Source organism: Brienomyrus brachyistius, chromosome 8 (genome assembly GCF_023856365.1).
Source record: "Brienomyrus brachyistius isolate T26 chromosome 8, BBRACH_0.4, whole genome shotgun sequence".
NCBI classification, from domain to species: domain Eukaryota; kingdom Metazoa; phylum Chordata; class Actinopteri; order Osteoglossiformes; family Mormyridae; genus Brienomyrus; species Brienomyrus brachyistius.
The window spans coordinates 15,205,273-15,226,070 of NC_064540.1; the positions used below are offsets into that span (position 1 = coordinate 15,205,273).

The window sequence follows — 20,798 nt, forward strand, 5'->3', positions numbered from 1 at the left end:
CAAAGTGCTGATTAATATACAGTAACAAAAAAAAAAGTATAAAAGAAAAAGTATAAAAAAAGGATAAAAACACACTCACCAGTAATGTTACAGTTTCTCCATTCCTCTGCACACTGTAACACAAGCTCAGCAGGAGCCAATCAGCAGGCCCCGCCATGTACCACAGCACACCCCACAGCAACATCCTCGGGTGAAAAGGCTACAGCCAAATGTCCACTAGAGGGCAGGAGAGATCAAACGGAGGCCAGGCTGCGGGGGGTGGCCCCACACTCTCCGGCTGCATCTCCGTTAGACATACTATCAGCATTGAGGCCATTCCTCTAATCCAGAACTTAGCATTAACGTATGTTTCATTGTACAGCTGTATCAGAGTCCAAAGCTGCTGCAGAAAAAGATTAAACGGTAGTGGGAGTGCAGGCTCCAGAATGAACTCAGCGTTTTGCCGGCTGGTTACCAGAGCGCGAGGCCCTCCTCCCCTCTCAGGAAGGACAAGGCGGCTATAGTCCACAGCCTCACCGCGCAGTGTGTCGCCCCATCGCAGCACCCTCCACATGACCTCCCCTGCCCTTGCTGCTCGCAGCACCCCCTGCAGTACCCCCCCCCGATCATGCTGCTCGCACTGACCCCCACACGCCGCTCAAAGCGCCCCCAGTTGCCCCGCCCCCACTCGCTCGCAGCCGCTTCCCTCAGAATGGCGTTCCATCCACGCTTGCCGCTTACGAAAGAGAGAGCAGCATAGCAGTGAGTGGACACGCTGGCTGTCAGGCTGATGAATGGGGGGACATGGGAAGGCAGAGCAGGTCGCTCCGTCGGGCTCACGCTCAGGCCGATTAAAAACCCGGCCCAATCAATTGTGGCTCCCATTTAAATACACCTTCGGCCCGGAACGGCACGCCGCTAAATGCAAAGGTACACAATTTAATTACCAGTGTGACCTTTAAGCGTCCAACCTGCAAACGGCACCAGCTCAACTTTGAAATACAATCCGGTGATGAGAGGCACGTTCCTGAGGTCGAATTACCATTCTGTAGAGGTCAAAGGTTAAAATGCATCACAGGACCATGTGAGAGACGTGTGCCAAGAGGGGGGTCATATTGTGCCATGCTGGGCTCTGGGTGGGGGGGCTTCCGGAAGAAAAAAAAAATACGCAAAAAATGTCCCCAAGGTGGCAAAATCTGAAACTTCCTTACTGTTGGGGACACTTCTTCAGGCCCCCATTTGGATAACCTCAATTTCATAAAAACCTGTGAATGCGATAAAAAAAATAAAAGTGCCAAGAGTCTTGTATTTTGGTTGTTTATCTATGGTTAAGGTTAGGGCTGGGTAGGGGTTAAGGGTGTCGTGATTGGGATTAGGGTTTTTCCCATAGAATTGAATGGACGATCCCAATATAGACAGGTACACCAACTTGTGTGTGTGTGTGTGTGTGACAAACAGAGGTGCTCCTGCTCTATTCGGGGAGGGGGGCGGAAGACCGTCCCACTGTGGTACCGCAAAGTCTTCTCTATAAGCACCTGCAGCCAGCCATGAATAAATGTGTACGTTGAATCATTACTCTGTAAAAATATAAAATAACAAGTTCATCCCCCTGATTTCCGGTCTTCCTTCCTTTCCTAAGCTGGACGTGGTTTGGGCTTTGACCCCCCCTCCTTACTATTCCGGCAGATGACACTGGGGGTCTGGCTCCCATTGAAAGGCGAGATTGGGCCTGGCGAAGAGGATAAGAGTGAAATAATTACCTGGGCTGCTGAGCCGTGACAGCACGCCCCCCCCCCCCCCCCCCCCTCCGGCCCTGGCCCCCCCCCCCCCCCCCCCCGGCCCTGGCCCCGCCCACAGTGAAGGAGGTGAGGCATTGTCAGGCTGCGATCGCATCCCGACAGCGGCACCCCAATCTGCAGCACACGTTCCAAAGTAGAAAGAAGGAAATGAGAAGGACCTCGTCAGCGGCCTTCTTCCAGTGGGGGGCCGAGGGGGGGGGGGTACATCCACCGGTACACCGTTATAGCTGACTCTGTGCGAGGCGGCTGCATGAGAGTGTGTGTGCACACAACAGCGTTAGCAAGCACACGTGCCGCTCAGTGGTCGTGCTCGGCGGGGGCGGATGTACCCAGGGAAGGGCGATGCAACCCACCTCCCCCCCCCCACTGATACAGCCAGCCTCAGAAACCACACCACCTCTGTCACAGGGTTAAACACAAACAGATGGGGGCAACGGCGGCACCTGATATTTTTGTTTCAGGAATTACATGAGAGATGCCCCACCCAACCTTTTCATCAAACTGATCCCAGGTCAGTTCTTGATCAGAGAAGGGCAGCAGCTCCGGAAAGGAAACCAATCAAAGCAGAAATGGCGGTCTGTGTCTGTAGCGGGCCGGGGGGGGGCAGCTGCCGGTTAGGCCCCATCGAGGATGTGGAGAGACCACTTTCCAGACGATTTGCAGAACTCAGTGACCATAGTGCTAACACACACACACACACACACACACAAGTTGATCTATCCTTCTAAATGGGGACCGTACATTCATTTTTATGGGAAAAACCCTAATCCCAGTCACGACACCCTAACCCCCACCCAGCCCTAACCTTAACCATAAGCAACCAACCAAAATACAAGACTTTTGGCACTTTTACTTTTTTGATTGCAGTCACAGATTTTTATGAAACTGAGGTTATCCAAATGGGGACCTGAAGGAAGTTTCAGGTTTTACCGCACTTTGGGGACAATCTGGTCCCCAAATGTGATCTATGCAAACCCCCCCCCCCACACATGTTTATAGCTAATTAGCATTATTAGGTATATGCATAATTAGTCTTATCTGCTGCTGCGTATACTGACACAGGCATCAAGAGCGGAAAACCCCCTCTGCGCAGTGAGGTCATCGGAGCCTGCGGCGTCACAGGCCCCCCCACAGTGAAGAGCGCGAAACGCGATCACAAGCTGAGCGGCCATCCCACCGGGGAAGACTGTTCTGAGTCTGTTGTGATAAACACAACAGAAAGAAAGATGGAGAGAGAGATGGATGGACAGAGCAAGGGACACATAGAATGTGTGCTTCAAGGAGACACGCCTGCAGAAACACCAAAGCAGACATGCCTACGCAGACACGCCTGTGCAGACACGCCTATGCAGAAATGACAAAGCAGACATGCCTATGCAGAAATGACAAAGCAGACATGCCTGTGCAGAAACACTAAAGCAGACACACCTGTGCAGAAACACTAAAGCAGACATGCCTGTGCAGAAACACTAAAGCAGACATGCCTACGCAGAAACACTAAAGCAGACATGCCTATGCAGACACACCTGTGCAGAAATGACAAAGCAGACATGCCTATGCAGAAATGACAAAGCAGACATGCCTATGCAGAAATGACAAAGCAGACATGCCTGTGCAGACATGCCTGTGCAGAAACACTAAAGCAGAGACACACCTGTGCAGAAACACTAAAGCAGACATGCCTGTGCAGAAACACTAAAGCAGACATGCCTGTGCAGAAACACTAAAGCAGACACGCCTGTGCAGAAACACTAAAGCAGACATGCCTACGCAGACACACCTGTGCAGAAATGACAAAGCAGACATGCCTACGCAGACACACCTGTGCAGAAATGACAAAGCAGACATGCCTACGCAGACACACCTGTGCAGAAATGACAAAGCAGACATGCCTACGCAGACACGCCTGTGCAGAAATGACAAAGCAGACATGCCCACGCAGCGTCTGTGCAGACACACCTCCACAGACACATGGGCCTCCGTTCAGGCAGTTATGCCCACATCACGGCCGACACGCTACTCATCCAGCGGAAGCCAGGCCAGAGACTCTCTGCTGCTGATTCGCAAAGAGCCGACGGACAACCGTTACATGGCAAAGCCCAGGCGGTGCAGGTGGGATGGGGCATGAGGTTCCAAAAACAATCCCTGCAGAAGTAAGCAGCCAGTGCAAGATGGAGGCATGGCATCCAAACTGGGCGTAGCCTGAGTAGAGATACGCTCTGGGCAAACTGCACCACAGATGGAGGCTCCGGGCTATAGGCTGCCGAGCAGAAATGGCCAGGCCCAGAGCAAACACGCTGCTATTTACCCCTAATGGCAGCAGGGGGCATGACACTTAAAGAGTGTAGTTACCGGCCTCCAACACTTTAAATTATAAACAGCTGCCACTGCACCGTGAAAACATCTGGCTCACCAGATGTCGGGGTCTGGCTCAGACTGAAGGTAACCAGGACACTACAGTGCCGGTCAAAACAGCAGATCATAGGTTTCAGTCACAAGAACAGTGACTATGCTGAAGGGCAGAGAGCCATCCTTCATGCAACATGCACAAACGGAGGAATTAACATGCTACGAACTTAAAGCTAACAGCTACGACAATTCCTTAACGGAAAGGTACTTTCACATGCAGTTATTAATTTTTATTTATTTTGCATAATAGCCCACAATGGCATGCGTGAATCACCTTGGAGACCAGGCAGTCCAGACCCCAGCCACACATGAAAGGCAAAGACTTCACTTTGTTTGTGATGCTATGCGGCCAGTCGGATTTAATTTATTCAAATGTATTCACACAGAAGGTCAATTATCCAAATGGTTCTAATTCAGAGTGCACCTGATCTTGGGAGTCAATGAGGCATATAAAGGGCATCTGCGCGTTTTCAGAGACGCGACCGGCGGCCGGACCCTCACCCCATTTGCAAAGACAACCCCCAACCCCCCCCATAAAGTGTGGCCGAGACCATGGCTGACCATCCTGCCGCTCGCGTCACACGACGCGGTGCTTCGATCTCGTAAGGCGGCCGCTGTTGGCCCGCTTCGGCTTAAAGCAGATTTGTGGGGGATCTTCAGAACGTGGCTAACACTTAGAGACGTATCACTTTCCGACGAGTTGTTTCACAACAAAACACTAAAGAAAACTGCACAGAAGAACTCAAAAAACATACTCCAACACAGTTTAAGCATCAAGGGTGATTTACTGGGAAAATAACCTTTAAAAGCTTTTAAATCTAGAGAGATGAAATCTGGTTTGATGGAGCATTATCCTGTCTGCAGGGTCTCCCTAAAAGTAGCTCCCTTTAAGCTCGCTAATTTGTTATCTGTACAACCAGCGGCTCGAACCACCCGGTATGCCAAAATACGATGATCCTGATTTGACTCGGCTCTGACTAAATGAGTAATCTGAAAAACGATAGGATGCACATACTGCTAATCTCTCTTTTAAAGGGGGGGTGGGGGAACCCTGGATGAGCTAGGGAATGAAGACTGGAGCGGTAAGGATTTTATTTTCCAAATTTTATAAATATAGTGGTGGAATGTTCTAGAACCCCATCAGCTAAGCATGAGGTCACGGGGCACCACAGGCATTGAAAACAGGAAAGGGAGTCCCTGCCTTACTAAAAAGGCAACTGGGAATCCCCCCCGTTACCAAAAAAGCATCCAGTGGTCCCCACGTTACCGAAAAAGCTTTCTGAAGTCTCTGCATTACTGAAAAAGCACCCAGGAGTCCCACATTATTAAAAACAAACATCCAGGAGTCCCCGTGTTAGCAAAAAGGCAACTGGGAATCCCCCTGTTACCAAAAAAGCATTAAAGGGTCCCCACATTATCAAAAACTAACATTGAGGAGACCTCGCCTTACCGAAAAGGCAAACGGGAGTCCCCGCCTTACCGAAAAGGCAAACGGGAGACCCCGCCTTACCGAAAAGGCAAACGGGAGACCCCGCCTTACCGAAAAGGCAAACGGGAGACCCCGCCTTACCGAAAAGGCAAACGGGAGACCCCGCCTTACCGAAAAGGCAAACGGGAGACCCCGCCTTACCGAAAAGGAAAACGGGAGACCCCGCCTTACCGAAAAGGAAAACGGGAGACCCCGCCTTACCGAAAAGGAAAACGAGAGACCCCGCCTTACCGAAAAGGCAAACGGGAGTCCCCGTGTTACTGAAAAGGCTAAGACTAAGAGGGAATTTTGAAGGAAGCTTCACATGGGTCTCTGTGGGATCATGAATCTCGTGCCAGACCCTAAGGGTGGAACTGGACACTAGGTAACGCCGTGCCAACTGGCGACTAAAGACAAAGTCCACAAACGATTGGCAACTGAAAGCTCACTAGCAGACACAAGCACTGAGTTGGAAACATCCTCCCCCTTTTCCCCGGGGCATGTCGAGTGGACCACGGCGATGACAGGACTGTCAGCAGGACTAGCTGTTTTGGGTCAACTCTTCGATTCATTCTCCCGGTAGCTGTTTTGGGCAAGTAAACATTTAACCGCACTGCACCGCGGTCTGCCCAGGCATTGGCAGCTGAAGGGAAGTTCTGAAGATGAGCTCCAGTGATTACAGAGGAGGACAGTTTTCTAATTATTCTGTCAAACATCAATCTTGGTCTGAAGCCGGCCTTTCTAGCCACTGATGGACGCTGTAATCACTTCTCTACTCCAAACGGAGCAGCGCTGCCCATGGGTAGACAGGCCCTGATGGGAGCCTGAAAAATGGAATCATAAGAGGCTTTATCAACCCACAGCAAGGAGCCGGCAGAGAACTAATCCCCAAACACAGGCCAGCCGCATCCACGGGGGTGTCCAGCATGCCGGCCTCTAAACGGGGGAGGCGTGCTCTGTCACAGGCAGGCCGAGGATCTCGGGCTCGATATGCTAATCCATGTAAGCTGCCACCCCCAGGCCCAGGGACCGCATCCGCTGCTGCAATTCCACAGTGATCTTCGTACGTCTGCAACAAATACCTATTCACCGCTTCAAGGGCCACACTTCAGCTTCCAGCTATGGTGCAAGCCTCAGCTAGTCTCCTGTTCCTCATGCTGCATGTTGCATTCAGGGGAAACTGATGATTAATAAGTAGAAAGGTGAAGGACGTGGCAGACTTAGCATCCACGTCACACCAAATAAGTGGTGCGAAAGGCACATGGGCTGTCACTATCGATCATTCACAGACCATGGGCAAACGAGACAGCCATGAAAGCTGAGATCAGCGGGGGGTATTAGCTCACCCCGCTGCACCCCAACTCTGCCCTGTAGGTGGCGAAGCTGTGCTCTTTGGCAGCTGTACAGCTAATGGGAGATTTACTTACACAAAAATGTTCTGGGGGCAGAAAAAAAAAAATGATTGGTTCAGATAACCAATCAGGTTGTAGAGGAGGCGGGACCAAGACATCTGACTGGTTGGTCCTGTCTCCTCATGTTGCGTGGACCCATCTCCCATGAGTGTCTATACAGGTATTCCGCTACCCAGCAGAAAGAATGAACCACATCTTTAAGCCGCAAAGGCAGGTGCATTATGGCTGCTTAAGCGCATCGGGATCGTGTGGGGGCGGTGATGGGCGACACGCCCCGAGGGCATTAAGGAGGCGTGAGGGAATAACACGAGGGCTAAGTGGGGGAATGTTCATTCAGGGCGACAGACCGAACGTTGCTGTCCACATACATAAACGCAATGGCTTCACCCGCGAGGCGACGGCAAATCAGAGCCCTGCACTGAAACACCCTGAACAATTAGCAGACAGCTCCTTCCCAGCACAGCAGACCTGTAGAAAGGCAGAGATGGACTCAGCCCGAGAGCTGCTTTACCCAGTCCTGTTCTATAATCGCAGCTCAAGTCTGCAATCTTTCCATTACAGAGGTAAAGAGGTGCACAGATCAGACAAATGCCTTGCGTGAGAGTGGCTTCGAAAAGCCAATTACAGCGACAGTGATCTCCGTGAAGTGAGCCATTTCGCTGCCACCTCTATGTGTGGGCAGTTTGCACGACCTGCCAGAGGTTCCTCCTGCTTTCCATGAATGTGGTTTGAGAGTCTCTAAATCACCCTTCAATGGACTGGTACCCCGTCCAGATGTCCTGTGCTGCTTAGGACAGTCTGCAGCATCACAGTATCCCCGTACTGGATTATTGGCAAAGGACCCACCTAAGGATGAAAAATCACAAGCAGCCGCATCCAACAGAAGTGACTTGAGGGACACAGATTTTTCTACAGAGAGTCGATGACCGGCTCACTCAGACAAACCCGAAGTGACGCGCTGTGTGTCACACTGACAGGCACGTCCGGTCCGATCAGACGAGCCACAGCCTATTGGATTAATTAGCTGCGGATCGTGGGCCTCAGAGGGATACTAATGCAAAGGAAGTGGTGCTTCGCTAATTACCTTCCGTAACAGAGGAGAAAGCTTGAGGCTGAAACTTTAATATATGGAGAGTCAAAAGAGACAAAATGTTTGTGTCCCATTAGGTGTGCTGCCCTGTGGGTCAGGATAACGAGCCACTGATCAGAAGGTTGCCAGTTCAAATCCTATGGTTGGCAAACCAAGGCCCTTAACCCTCAGTTGCTCCGGGGACTGGCTGACCACTGGCTGTTTTCTGCCTGTATTTCTCATGTGATCTATCCCGGGGAAACATGTTTACGATTATTATTTAATTTTATTGGAACACTAATTAACAGCTAGGCAGAATATACATATGTGCCGGACATAAAAGTATGAGAAATGTTTTGGTTGTCAGTCTCAAAACGGAAAAGCCATGTAAACGTTGATTTCTTTTTTAATTAATTGTAGAAGAAAAAAAAAAAAAGTTCTCTTTATGCTCAACATTTGATGGTCGAGCTGGAACCCGTTCAGCCATGCCCTGGTGTGTGATTTACACTGCCACTCCCCCGCAACAGGAGTGCTGGAAGTTTAAACGGGTTCAGATGGGGATGTGAAGTTTGGAACTAATCACAGGGACGGCCAAGCCTGTGATTGAATTTCACTGTACATGCTGGTGGCTGGGGACCCTGCGAGGTAATGAAAACGCCACGGGTCACACTCTAGGGCCCACATTCACCTCCAGAGCGCCATTTCATTTGAATCGCTTTAGTAAAAATAGATTTGGCTGTATAAACACATAAAAATCGCAAGCGACATCAAGTTTTATTAAAACATACCCGCTGGCCAACTAAACAACAGAATGTTTTTTTTTGATCAGTGATTAAAAAGCATAACATTTGGGATGACTTGGTCAGAACCTTCAAAGACTCCAGAAAGACCACCTCCATAGTTAACTCCTGACCGGCTCCATTAGATTCTTTCATCTCAGCTCTTCCTGGTGGGTTCTTTGCATTTTAGTGACTTCATGTGAGAGTGATCAGGACAAACACAGCACTTAATCATAAGCAGCATGTCACCCAATCGTGACTGTCTTCAAAAACAGCAGAGATCCCAGTGCGGGTGTGGAGGAGACCCTCACATTCCAACAACAGACCCACACTGCATACCGATCCCACAGTGGCGTCAGCAGCATCTGTAAGGTATGTTCCTCCCTCACAAACCAGCCACAGAAAGATGAATGCAGACCACAGTAATTCAGACCTTCACGGGTCATCCAGCAGACATCTGCACGTGCTTCTTGGTCCCACCCAGAGCAGTACCTGCCACAGGCACACATGACCTCCAGTGATATTCGCCCCCCCCCCCTCCCCAACAGTGCAGGGTCTTTGTGGAGATTTGTGCAGCCAGTGGTCACACTCTGGGTAACAGAATCCCCTTCAGTCATGGAGTGAAAGACTCTTTAAACTGCTCTTTAGCTCAAAATGCCACAAGTTTGCACTCTGCTGCTCAAACTCGGGAGCTTTACTGATGATCCCGCTTATGGATTTTATAACACTGACCAATACGACAAATGATATCACCACATCACACTGTGAGGCCAATAACCACACTGTTCTGAAGCAGGCTTAATGAATGTTACATACATGTCACATGTAGTCATTAAACATTCCTGTGTGTGCTGACCTGCAAGTCACTGGGTATACTGTGTAATTATTGTGATTACCGGACACACAGTGGAGTGTGGTTTTAAATCCCTGCTTCTGGAACCAGATTTCAGGTAAAGGACAAAGCAAAAGATCACTGTAATCCAGAGTGAAACAGGAGCAGCACTGCAAAGAAAGTAAATTCAAAGAAAATCATTCCAGTGAGAAATGGGACAAATGAAATGGGAAAAATAAACCTACAGATCTCTGGGGGGCCACGACCAGGTTTTTTAAATTTATTTATTTTTTTGTGAGCATGGTATACTAATTCATAGTCACAATTTAGCTTAAAATGCCCAAGAAATACCAGATCACTGTCCCAAATACCCTGAAATGTGCACACAATTTACCATTCTTCATGCTTTCCGTCTCCCATTTTGAGTTTGCGGGCTATTTGTGCCTGCAAAGCCAGGAGCTGGAATCTTGGGAATGTGATCTATCCATCCGCACAGAATTTGCTGGCGTACAAAAACTACTGTACCAACAGGAGCTGAGGCCTTTGGCAAATAATGCAAGGAAAACCATTATTAGAATTACAGCTAGAATTACAGGCAGAAACACCACTGCTTGAGAGAGATGTCTAAGGGTCAGGAGAGCCCAACTGAGATTATGAATTACGGGCAGAAAGGTGTCTCTCTCAAGTTGTGGTCTAAGGGTCAGGAAAGTCCATCTGAGATTAATGAAAACAGGTTTGGGGGACACAGTCCAGCATCGGCACACGCAGTGCCACGCCATACCTCTTCCGTGATCACAGATTGCAATCCGAGTGCTATTGTTGCTTGGTAGACCACATCATCTATCAGAGTTTTGTTTCTGATGCTGCATGATGCCATCTGCAGCTCTAAAATGAGCCTAAAAAACATCACCCTTCAGAGACGACAAACGCTTTTTTGGAAACGTAAAGTGCTGAAAATTTTCCATTTCAGAAACCTGAGCGTAGAAATGAGACCATCATATGTATATGAACGGCGTAAAATCATAATGAGCGGCATGCCGTGGCATCTGCCGGGCATCCATTCGGGACCAGCGTTGGCATGACAAAATGCATCTCGGCGCCATAACAGTAAGAAAACAGCTCAATTAGTTCAAGCCGCAATCTCGGACCCAGTATTGATTTTGGGAGATGAAGACTGGCAGATGAGAGGTTTTTCAATCAAGCGGCACCTTCACAGAAGGTGAGGATGAGGCCAGTTACACTCGGCTCGGCAAAAACAAACAAACACAAAAACACCCGACGCAAATACGCAAACGACAGCAAGATATTCGTTTATAGTAATGACTCCCCTATGGACTACTAATGGAGCAAAATCCTCGTTAGGCGAGGGAGTCCCACGACGCTCTGGAACTCTGCGATGTCTGCGTTGGTGTCCTGCCGGGCGGATCAATCACATCAAAGCCAAGAGAACTCCCCGGACAGTCAGAATCCATTTCCAAATTAATCTCGGGGGGGGGGGGGGGGGGGGGGGCATTTCTTCTGGGACTTATTGGGAGCTATAGCTCCGTCACACCAAACTTAAGCAGTAAATGAAATCATTATTTGTAACGGGAGGCTGTTATTTGCGCAGAATAATCCAGTATATCATCTACAGAGCACAGATTCAACACGGATCCTGGATTCAGTGCCATTTCACGGCACATAAATTGGCAATGTGGGGACCGGGCCAAGATGGACTTCTCCACCGGGAAGAAGAACATTGGAGCTGCTGTGGAAAATTGTTCATTAGCTCACTGGGCCTCGCTCTTCCCTGCAATTTCAGTGCACGCTCGAGAGGAGAGCATTCCGGGAGATGACGATCCAGAAGCCCGAGCACATCTACACACTAATATAACACGCAAGAGACGGCGACAGCAGCTAATGCGCAGTTATACGTGTGAGATAGACGGCTGAGGTGACTTAGCGTGACTGATTCCAGTCACTATGCAGATGTTAGCAAGAGAGGGACAATAAAGGGCTTTTTGCTAAAGACACATTCTTCAGCTTTCCATTCGCTCTGCTGCCTGTCTGTGCACGCACTCTCCGGCTTTCCATTCGCTCTGCTGCCTGTCTGTGCACGCACTCTCCGGCTTTCCATTCGCTCTGCTGCCTGTCTGTGCACGCACTCTCCGGCTTTCCATTCGCTCTGCTGCCTGTCTGTGCACGCACTCTCCGGCTTTCCATTCGCTCTGCTGCCTGTCTGTGCACGCACTCTATGGCTTTCCATCCGCTCTGCTGCCTGTCTGTGCACGCACTCTATGGCTTTCCATTTGCTCTGCTGCCTGTCTGTGCACACACTCTATGGCTTTCCATTTGCTCTGCTGCCTGTCTGTGCACACACTCTATGGCTTTCCATCCGCTCTGCTGCCTGTCTGTGCACACACTCTATGGCTTTCCATCCGCTCTGCTGCCTGTCTGTGCACACACTCTATGGCTTTCCATCCGCTCTGCTGCCTGTCTGTGCACACACTCTCCGGCTTTCCGTTCGCTCTTCTGTGTGTCTGTGCACACACTCTCCAGCTTTCCATTCACTTTGCTGTGTGTCTGTGCACATACTCTCCAGCTCTGCTGCTCGTGAAGGCTCCCAATGAGCTAAGGAAGCTTCTCCCTCACTCTGCATTTCTCTCCCTCCCTCTCACTTTCTTCTGATCTCTCTCTCTCTCTACCTATCTCCCTCCTTGTCTCTCTCCCTCCCTTTCTCACTTTCTTTCTCTCTCCCTCTCTCCCTGTCTCTCGCTCTCCCTCCTTCTCTTTCTACCTCAGGCCCCAGATGTAGCTTGAAGCTCAGGGGCACAATAGCAGCGAACTGCCCAGACCTGACACACGCATCCCTGGTCCAGATCCTAGCCACCAGGTGGATCTCTGTAGTCTGACTCTGTCCCAAATGTGACTATTCAACCGGGGGGGGGGGGGGGGGGGGGGGGGCTTTGGCTCGACCACGATCAGGCAGTTTGGCTGGGCTTGTGCCACAGCCCAGACCACCCACTGTGACGGTGTTACTACATGAGTGAATGAACAGGCAACAGGTAAACATGCAAAAATCTAACGAGGGATTGTGGGTTTCATTCCTTCACTCAACTAGATTATTTAGCTAGAGTGAGGGGAAAAAATGAAGCTAAAAAGATAATAACCACAAATAATACACTATGCTAAAGTGGACGAAACAGTGAAATCTGATGTGAAACCGAGGATTTGTGTTTAATGCCCCCCTCTGACAGTGGGGACTAACAGCGGTGCGTCCACGGGGGATCATCTGACAGTGGGGACTAATGGCGGTGTGTCCACAGGGGCCCCTCTGACAGTGGGGACTAACGGCGGTGTGTCCACAGGGGTCCCTCTGACAGTGGGGACTAACGGCGGTGTGTCCACAGGGGACCATCAGACAGTGGGGACTAACGGCGGTGTGTCCACAGGGGTCCCTCTGACAGTGGGGACTAACGGCGGTGTGTCCACACGGGACCATCAGACAGTGGGGACTAACGGCGGTGTGTCCACAGGGGCCCCTCTGACAGTGGGGACTAACGGCGGTGTGTCCACAGGGGTCCCTCTGACAGTGGGGACTAACGGCGGTGTGTCCACACGGGACCATCTGACAGTGGGGACTAACGGCGGTGTGTCCACAGGGGCCCCTCTGACAGTGGGGACTAACGGCGGTGTGTCCACAGGGGCCCCTCTGACAGTGGGGACTAACGGCGGTGTGTCCACAGGGGCCCCTCTGACAGTGGGGACTAACAGCGGTGTGTCCACAGGGGTCCCTCAGACAGTGGGGACTAACAGCAGTGTGTCGTTAGGGGCCCTTCAGACCGCAGATTGATGAGCTGCTTTGTGTTGGAGGCGATAAGCCTGAAAGCTAACATCCTGAATGACTCTCTCAGCGCTTCAGCTATCGATTGCAGATGTAATTTAATGCGGACAGAGGAGGAGACTTGATCAGGTTTCTGTCCTACGCCTCCAACCCCCCTGGGGCCAAAAATAAAGTAGCTTTGAAAAGCAATGAATCAGTGTAAACCTACTGTTATTTAATTATTTCTTAAAGTTTTACAGATTTAAATAGAACGGATATGGCGGGGTGGGGTGGGGGTGGGGGGGGGTGTTGTAATCACAGCCCATGACTGCAGGTGGCCACAGACACCTGACGAAAATAGAGGGGAAATTTTTTGTGCCATTTTAGAAGAGAATTTCACTCCATGCCATCTAACTGGGGGCCTTTCTTGTCAGCACAACATTAATGGAACCACTTATATAGCTACTTTACCTCTTTAAATACACTGTTCTGGGTACAGCATATCACAGGACCACAGCAAAGCCAACGAGATGAAAAGCTTATTAATAAGAAGACTAAGCACATCTGATCCCGCCGTACTTGCATACCGACTTGCTCATTTCACAGGAGACATCCCATCCACAGCAGAGCGCTTTCCCCCTGTCAGCTCCTCGCTCTAATCCATCAGCTCATTACTTCCTAAGACACTCGACAGTAACAGAAAGTACCCAGCTCCTTAAGCAATCAAACAGCAATTACTCGTTTTAATAAACTCAACGACTGTGTGTTCTCTGGTTGTCTGGAGATTATTTCCTAGCAACAGCCAAATCATTGTGTGTCCCCCCCCCCCCAGATGAAAACATGAAGGTGAGAGTTCTTGTGGAGACACGGACACCAAGTGGCAGTGGCACGCAAAGGGGTGTCGAAGGAGAGAGCTCATCCGGACCAAATCCTGAGGTCACGTGCTACAGGAAGACAAAGGACCTCAGTGCCTCTTCTGACAAAGACACACAAACCCCCAGCCCCATAGACACAGCTGTCAGTGAGGCAGAAACTAACAATCCACCGGTAGCGATTTTAATGATCCATATCCACGTGACATGAGAGCTGCCTTGTCCATGTCTTCAAAGCGAGCAAGTACTGGACAGTATACCCTGAATACTCAGGTATTTACTGAATACTCAGGTATTTACTGAATACTCAGGTATAACGTTAATGTAATAACGTTATCTGACCCAGAACATCTGTTGCCTTCCAGTATCTGCCCTCCGCATGCGATTCAGACACCTCAGCTCTCCTGAGACCCCCAAGCTCGATTCGTGTTTGACGCACCGTCACGGAATAAAGGCTGGACCCACAGAAGGCTGCCGTCTCCCCTTTGATGCATTATCCAGCGGAGCGGTTTGTTCCCGGGTGCCGTCTGCGATGCCTGGTGAACTCCACAGGCCCAAGGTAGTGCCCATGTGCCAGCAGAGCGCTGCTGGCTGTCTGTCAGGCCCTGTCCGAGGTGAGAATCTGCCCTAAGTCAAAGTGAAAGCCGTTGCTATTACTACAGATGCACCAATCGATCAGTAAGTGACCGGAAATGGCCGATATTAACCTCTACCGGTGCTAACTTAGAATCGACAGTCTAAATATTAATATTGCAAGCCGATCAACTAGTTCATCAACTAAAGTTACTTTTTGTCCCAATTCAGCTTCCATCCACAGTCGTTTCCCCTGGAGAACCAGCCAAGGAAAAAACAATCGGTGCATCGCTGGCTGCTGCAGTGGGTCTAATGGGCGCGTTATGGCCTAGATGTCCGAATCCTTGAAGAGTGCCGTGTTGGTGAGACACAACTAACGGTCGCGGTGCAGGGGCAAGGCAGCTTACTGCACTGTTAGCACTGCGCTACCATGCAGTGGAGAAACCGTGCACCCAATTGTATACTTAAACATACTGTATACTTGTCGTAACGAATGATGTCCCACACCGCAGAGACAGCGTGAGGAAGATAAAAACGACAATGACTGTAAGACTGAGCACCAAAAACCCAGCACAAAGGCCGGGGGGGGGGAACAAAGCGAGGGGAGCACCGGGTGGGGAACAGGGCAGGACTACGCAGCAGCGCCCCACGCCGCACCACACCGCATCACTCCAAAGGAACACGACAACTACATGCGCTTCTGCATTTTTCCACCATCGTAATATGCAGCGCCTCGAGGTAATGAGAAAGGACACCCCCACGAGTTCCCCGCTCACCAGGATGATCACCCAGAGAGATTACCCTCAGCCGGCCCGTGTCATGACAGACCCGGTTTGAACCACTACGAGGGGAACTTAAAGACTCGTCGTCAGAAAATTGAAGCGGAGATGTAAGTGGGGGTTATCTTTCCAGGGACGGAGTAATTAACATCCCCACCACAAAGCCAGCGAGTCGGAAAACCTCAAAAAAACCAGAAATCCCTATGAAATGCAAATTCATCTCGCACGCCGCCGAGGATTACTGTCAATCGCAGAGTTATGCCAGCAGGGGGCGGCATTTACGGCGATAATTAAGCGCATGCTAACGGCAAACTCGCAGACAGGACATCGATGTACCATTATGGTGATTACAGGACTGCACATTTCAGAGGGTTTAACAATCTGAAAGTGGCAAATTATCAGAACTGAGATGTGGGGAAGACTCTTCACTGTGTTATGGATTGCGATAAAGGAATTAATGAATTACATAAAAAAAAAAAAAAAAGAGCATGAAAATCACAAAAATAAGATGCATATTCCTTCTAAATACATACAGGACGGGGGCGGCATGGTGGTGCAGTGGTTAGCACTGTTGCCTCACACCTCTGGGACCCAGGTTCGAGTCTCCGCCTGGGCCACATGTGTGTGGAGTTTGCATGTTCTCCCCATGTCGTTGTGGGGTTTCCTCCGGGTACTCCGGTTTCCCCCCACAGTCCAAAAACATGCTGAGGCTGATTGGATTTGCTAAAATACACCATAGGTGTGCATGTGTGAGTGAATGGTGTGTGAGTGTGCCCTGTGATGGGCTGTTCCCTGCCTCGTGCCCATTGCTTCCGGGATAGGCTCCGGATCCCCTGCGACCCAGTAGGATAAGTGGTTTGGAAAATGGATGGATGGACATACAGGAAGTTGGATAGAGTTGATTGGAAGAGGATTCATTTAGAGTAAGGCTAACACACACATACTCGACAATACACATGACATTGACAACGACAGGAAGTCAGGCCCTCTGGGAAATACCTCATCCGAAAGACCGTGCTGTGCATGTGGGCTGTGCTTTGGTGCTCGGTCTCCATGACGATGTAACAGACAGTTCCTCTTACTTTAAGCACTTCCATTACAAAAACTAACTGAAATGGAACCATCGTTACAGTAGAACGACAGCGGGACTCCGTGGGGGAGGGCTCTATGACGGGACACCCACCTTGGGGTCGGCCGAGAGCAGCTTGAAGGCCTGGTACACCTGACTCTCCTTCACGCCGCCCCCCAGGTCCAGGAAGTTGGCCGGCTTGCCACCGTGGAGGTCGATGATGTCGCAGGTGGCCATGGCCAGGCCAGCGCCGTTCACTGCAAGGGCAGGACTCAGGTCAGCTGCACTTCAGCTCCTACTGCGCGAGATCATGGCGCGGACACACGGCCCAGCAAGGCTGCGTCTGACGTCTGTCAGGGCCCCCACAAGCTAGGCAGCTACAGAAGCCGGGGACACCTCATTAACATCTATGAGAATATCTGCCTTCCTCTGCATGCATATTGTATTTTATTTAATAAGCAGCCTCAGGATTGGCTGCTTCATGTTGCCAGCCCGCCTCTTATCCTGGTGCCTTTCCCAGGCCAGGGAACACCGTGAGCGTCCCTTCCAGGAATAACAATCACCTGCGCATGCCAAAAGTTAGACGCTAGCGAGGAAAGCGAGATGAATTGGGGGTATTTACAGGTGCCCAAAGCTGAAATCTCAGCCTCTCTGCCACTGTCTCTGCCAGTTTAGCTGGCGAGCCGTGAAGCCATCCTAGCTGGCATGAAAGGAAATTTAGCTTAACAGCTGTCACCCAGGTGGGGGGGCTTTGGTGTAGACTCGACATCCCATACCACTGAGATTCTCCTGGCCCACTCACCAAAACAAGCGATGTTCCCGTCCAACCCAATGTACTTCAGGTCGTATCTGGCGGCCTCCGTCTCAATGGGATCGCTCTCTGTCATGTCATCCATGGCGAACACGGCCTTCTGTCGAAACTCGGCATTGTCGTCGAAGTTGATTTTGGCGTCAAAGCAGACAACTGTGGGAGAGAGGGGCAAACAAGAAGTGAGGGTCAGGGGAGAGGAGAGGGGAGTGGAAGATGAGGGTCACGGGTAAGGGGTGAGGTGCAGGAGGCGTGGGAGCCGATGGTCAGGGGCAAGGAGCGGGGAGTGGGAGGCGACAGTCAGAGGCGAGGGGGGAGGTGCAGGGTGCGAGGATCAGGGGTGAGGAGCGGGAGTGGGAGGCGACAATCAGACACGAGGGGGGAGGTGCAGGGTGCGAGGATCAGGGGTGAGGAGCAGGTGTGGGCACATAGTGTCATTTATAAACCACATTAAAACATCCACATGCGAATCCACATTCCGACAGGTATATTCTGTCAACTTACTAAAAATGAATGTAAAAAGGTGCGGCTTCTTGTTTCTCAGTCCTCAGCAGTGACTAAAATGACCCCTGCTTCCCTCCTTTCTTGCTGAAGCTGTGCCGGAGTGCTGACACATAGACTATAAAAAGTATGACACTCTATCTCACATGCGTCCTTCCGCATCTTCCCATGGTGTATCCATCACTGGGCCGTGAAGAACCATCAGTCCATGACTCACACAGTCTCCGGACTTCAGAGGGCAGGAATCAATCCGGCACCCTAAGGGTGTGAGGTTACAGTACCGCCCTGAGAGAACAAGCCACCCTAAGGGTGTGAGGTTACAGTACCCCCCCGAGAGACCATGCCACCCTCGAAGTGCATTTAGTGAATGATTGTATTTTCATGAGTGACACTGACCATCGTATGCCACTTAAACAGTAGGAACAGATATATACCGAATAAAATATAAAACCTGTACCCCGACCCCCCCCACAACCATCACATCAGGCAGTAAAGACCTGCACAGTTTGCTGGCCCCAGAATAAAACAGCCATTTACAGGGGCTGAAGGGAGCTCACATCTGTCAGCAGCACATAAGCAGCGCAGAAAAACGACACAGTGGCTCTTTCCGGAACCCACTGTAAATTTACCCAGTAATGATTCTTCTCGGGGAAATAAAACCAGACTGCAGCCCCCAAAGCAATAAAGGAAGCCGGAGATGTGGCAGAGACGCCCATTAGAGGGGGGCTCCGGGCTGGGGAGTGGCCTGCATACTCCACTGAGCAATGCCGGAAAAGCATCCCTCTCAGAATCGGTACGTTCACCGAGGAACACGGCGCTCATGATCCTGAAGATGGGTCCGAACACGCCCCCCCCCCCCACTGTCAGTGACCAATGGCCAGCCCCGGCAGCGGAGCCTGCTCAGACAGTATCCCATGCCGACAGGCAGGGCCTAAACCCCGGAAAGCATGAGCCCCAGAAGGCCCCTCTACACGCCCTTGCGATCACACGGCGATCGCACCGCGCTCGCAGCTCCCTCGCACCACGCCATTTCATTAGTGAGCCTGAGGAGAAAAGGCACGAGGGGGGGGATCCTTCATCATACTCATGAGGGCCCCGCTGCTGCGTGTTCCCAGCAGAGGAAACGAAAGGACCATATTCCAGAGGGCCCCCCCATTATAAATCCAAGGGTGGCCCGCTGTTAATCATAGCAAGACGCCCCCTCGTTATTCTCACGGCCAGAAGGCCCCCCCTCTAATTCACATGTTCCACAACAGGGCGTGCAACTTGAAAATGCCGGAACTGCTTTTCAATAGATGCAGAGGTGAAGACATTCCACAGCGTTCACACTTAATACAGGACCTGCTTAAACACCAGAGAGTTCTGCAGGTGGGAATCTTTATCAGAAGAAAGCCACCGCGGCGTCTCCCCTGGGACCACCGGCACGCAGCCCGCGGGGGGGGGACGCTTGTACCCGAGCTGCTAGGAGAGGTGCTAATGTGCTCGTATTTCAGATGGGCGGAGGGAATGGTGAAGAAACCGGAGCAGCAAAGTGGGACTCTTGCCGGGACCTTACCTCGCCCCTCGGGGGTCTCTCCGAAAGGATTCACTTCAACTTGAGTTGCGTCGACTTTCAGGAACAGATCATAGAGCCTCTTGATCTGATCGGCAGCCTGCATGAACCGGAGGGAGGAGAGCAATTAATCACCCTGGAGAGAAGATCTCCTGCGGAGTGCGGAGCATGCAAAAGCCAGGAGGCCATATGCAGCTCCTCCCATAAACTGAGAAAGGTGCATCCATACACACACATACACACATGCATGCATGCACACGCACATACACATACACATACACACGCTATAGGTGCAATCACGTACGTACAGGAACACAGATACACACACACAGACTATAATGTATAACTGTTGGAGACCTGATTCTTTACACCTTTTTTTTTTTTTTAGAATATCATAAAAGTGATACGGTACATCATCATTAAACTGTGACATCATTAAAGTAAACCGTTAAGGTAGAATTAACACCGTGTACAGTGATGATATAAATATCTTTCTTACTCTGAGCTCTTAAATGAAATGAGTATTTTTTTCTGCCAGAATCTCAGGTCTGCGCACATTAAGGTGCCTTTATTGAAACAAAAAAATAGTCCGTTAAAATGCTAAAAATGTATTTTTATCATCATGTTACAGGGCTTCAAGGAAGGAACCCAGCACTTTGCCATTAAATCAAAGAGACAATTGGAACTAACATACATATTAAAGACTAAGTAAGCAGAACAGTCCTGATGGATTCGGACACTTGGTAAATCCTGTTCATTTCTCCAAGCTGTCAAAATCGATGCAAAATCAATAAAGGACCATTGCAGAGCAGGGAGTACTTTTCCAGGAATACGTTGGCATTCTTAAAAATACATTCATCAAGCTGATTTCTATATTTGTCCTCGCCTCTGTGTTTAACTAATCTAACCCTTTGCATTTCACCTGGAATACAAATCAGGCATGAGACTGGACCTCAGTCTGCTTATGACTCACTTAATACAGACTTTATTCTCTTCCTGTTTGTTAGTTAGCATCGGCCAGGCATGCAGATGTGCGGGTCATTTGAAGGTCGTAGGCTTTAAGAGATCGGTTATGTGCCTGTTTACAGACTGTTC

General features: G+C 50.3%; 1 protein-coding gene across 1 annotated transcript in view; it reads right to left on the reverse strand.

Annotated features, from left to right (window-relative positions):
* Positions 1-20,798, reverse strand: part of suclg2 (succinate-CoA ligase GDP-forming subunit beta) — a 62,672-nt gene that overhangs the window by 10,498 nt on the left and 31,376 nt on the right. The window contains exons 7-9 of the mRNA XM_049023028.1: positions 19,707-19,803; positions 17,645-17,806; positions 16,957-17,099 (exon numbers count right to left, since the gene is read on the reverse strand). Coding sequence (XP_048878985.1) covers positions 16,957-17,099; positions 17,645-17,806; positions 19,707-19,803 — 402 coding nt within the window. The remainder of the gene's footprint in view (positions 1-16,956; positions 17,100-17,644; positions 17,807-19,706; positions 19,804-20,798) is intronic.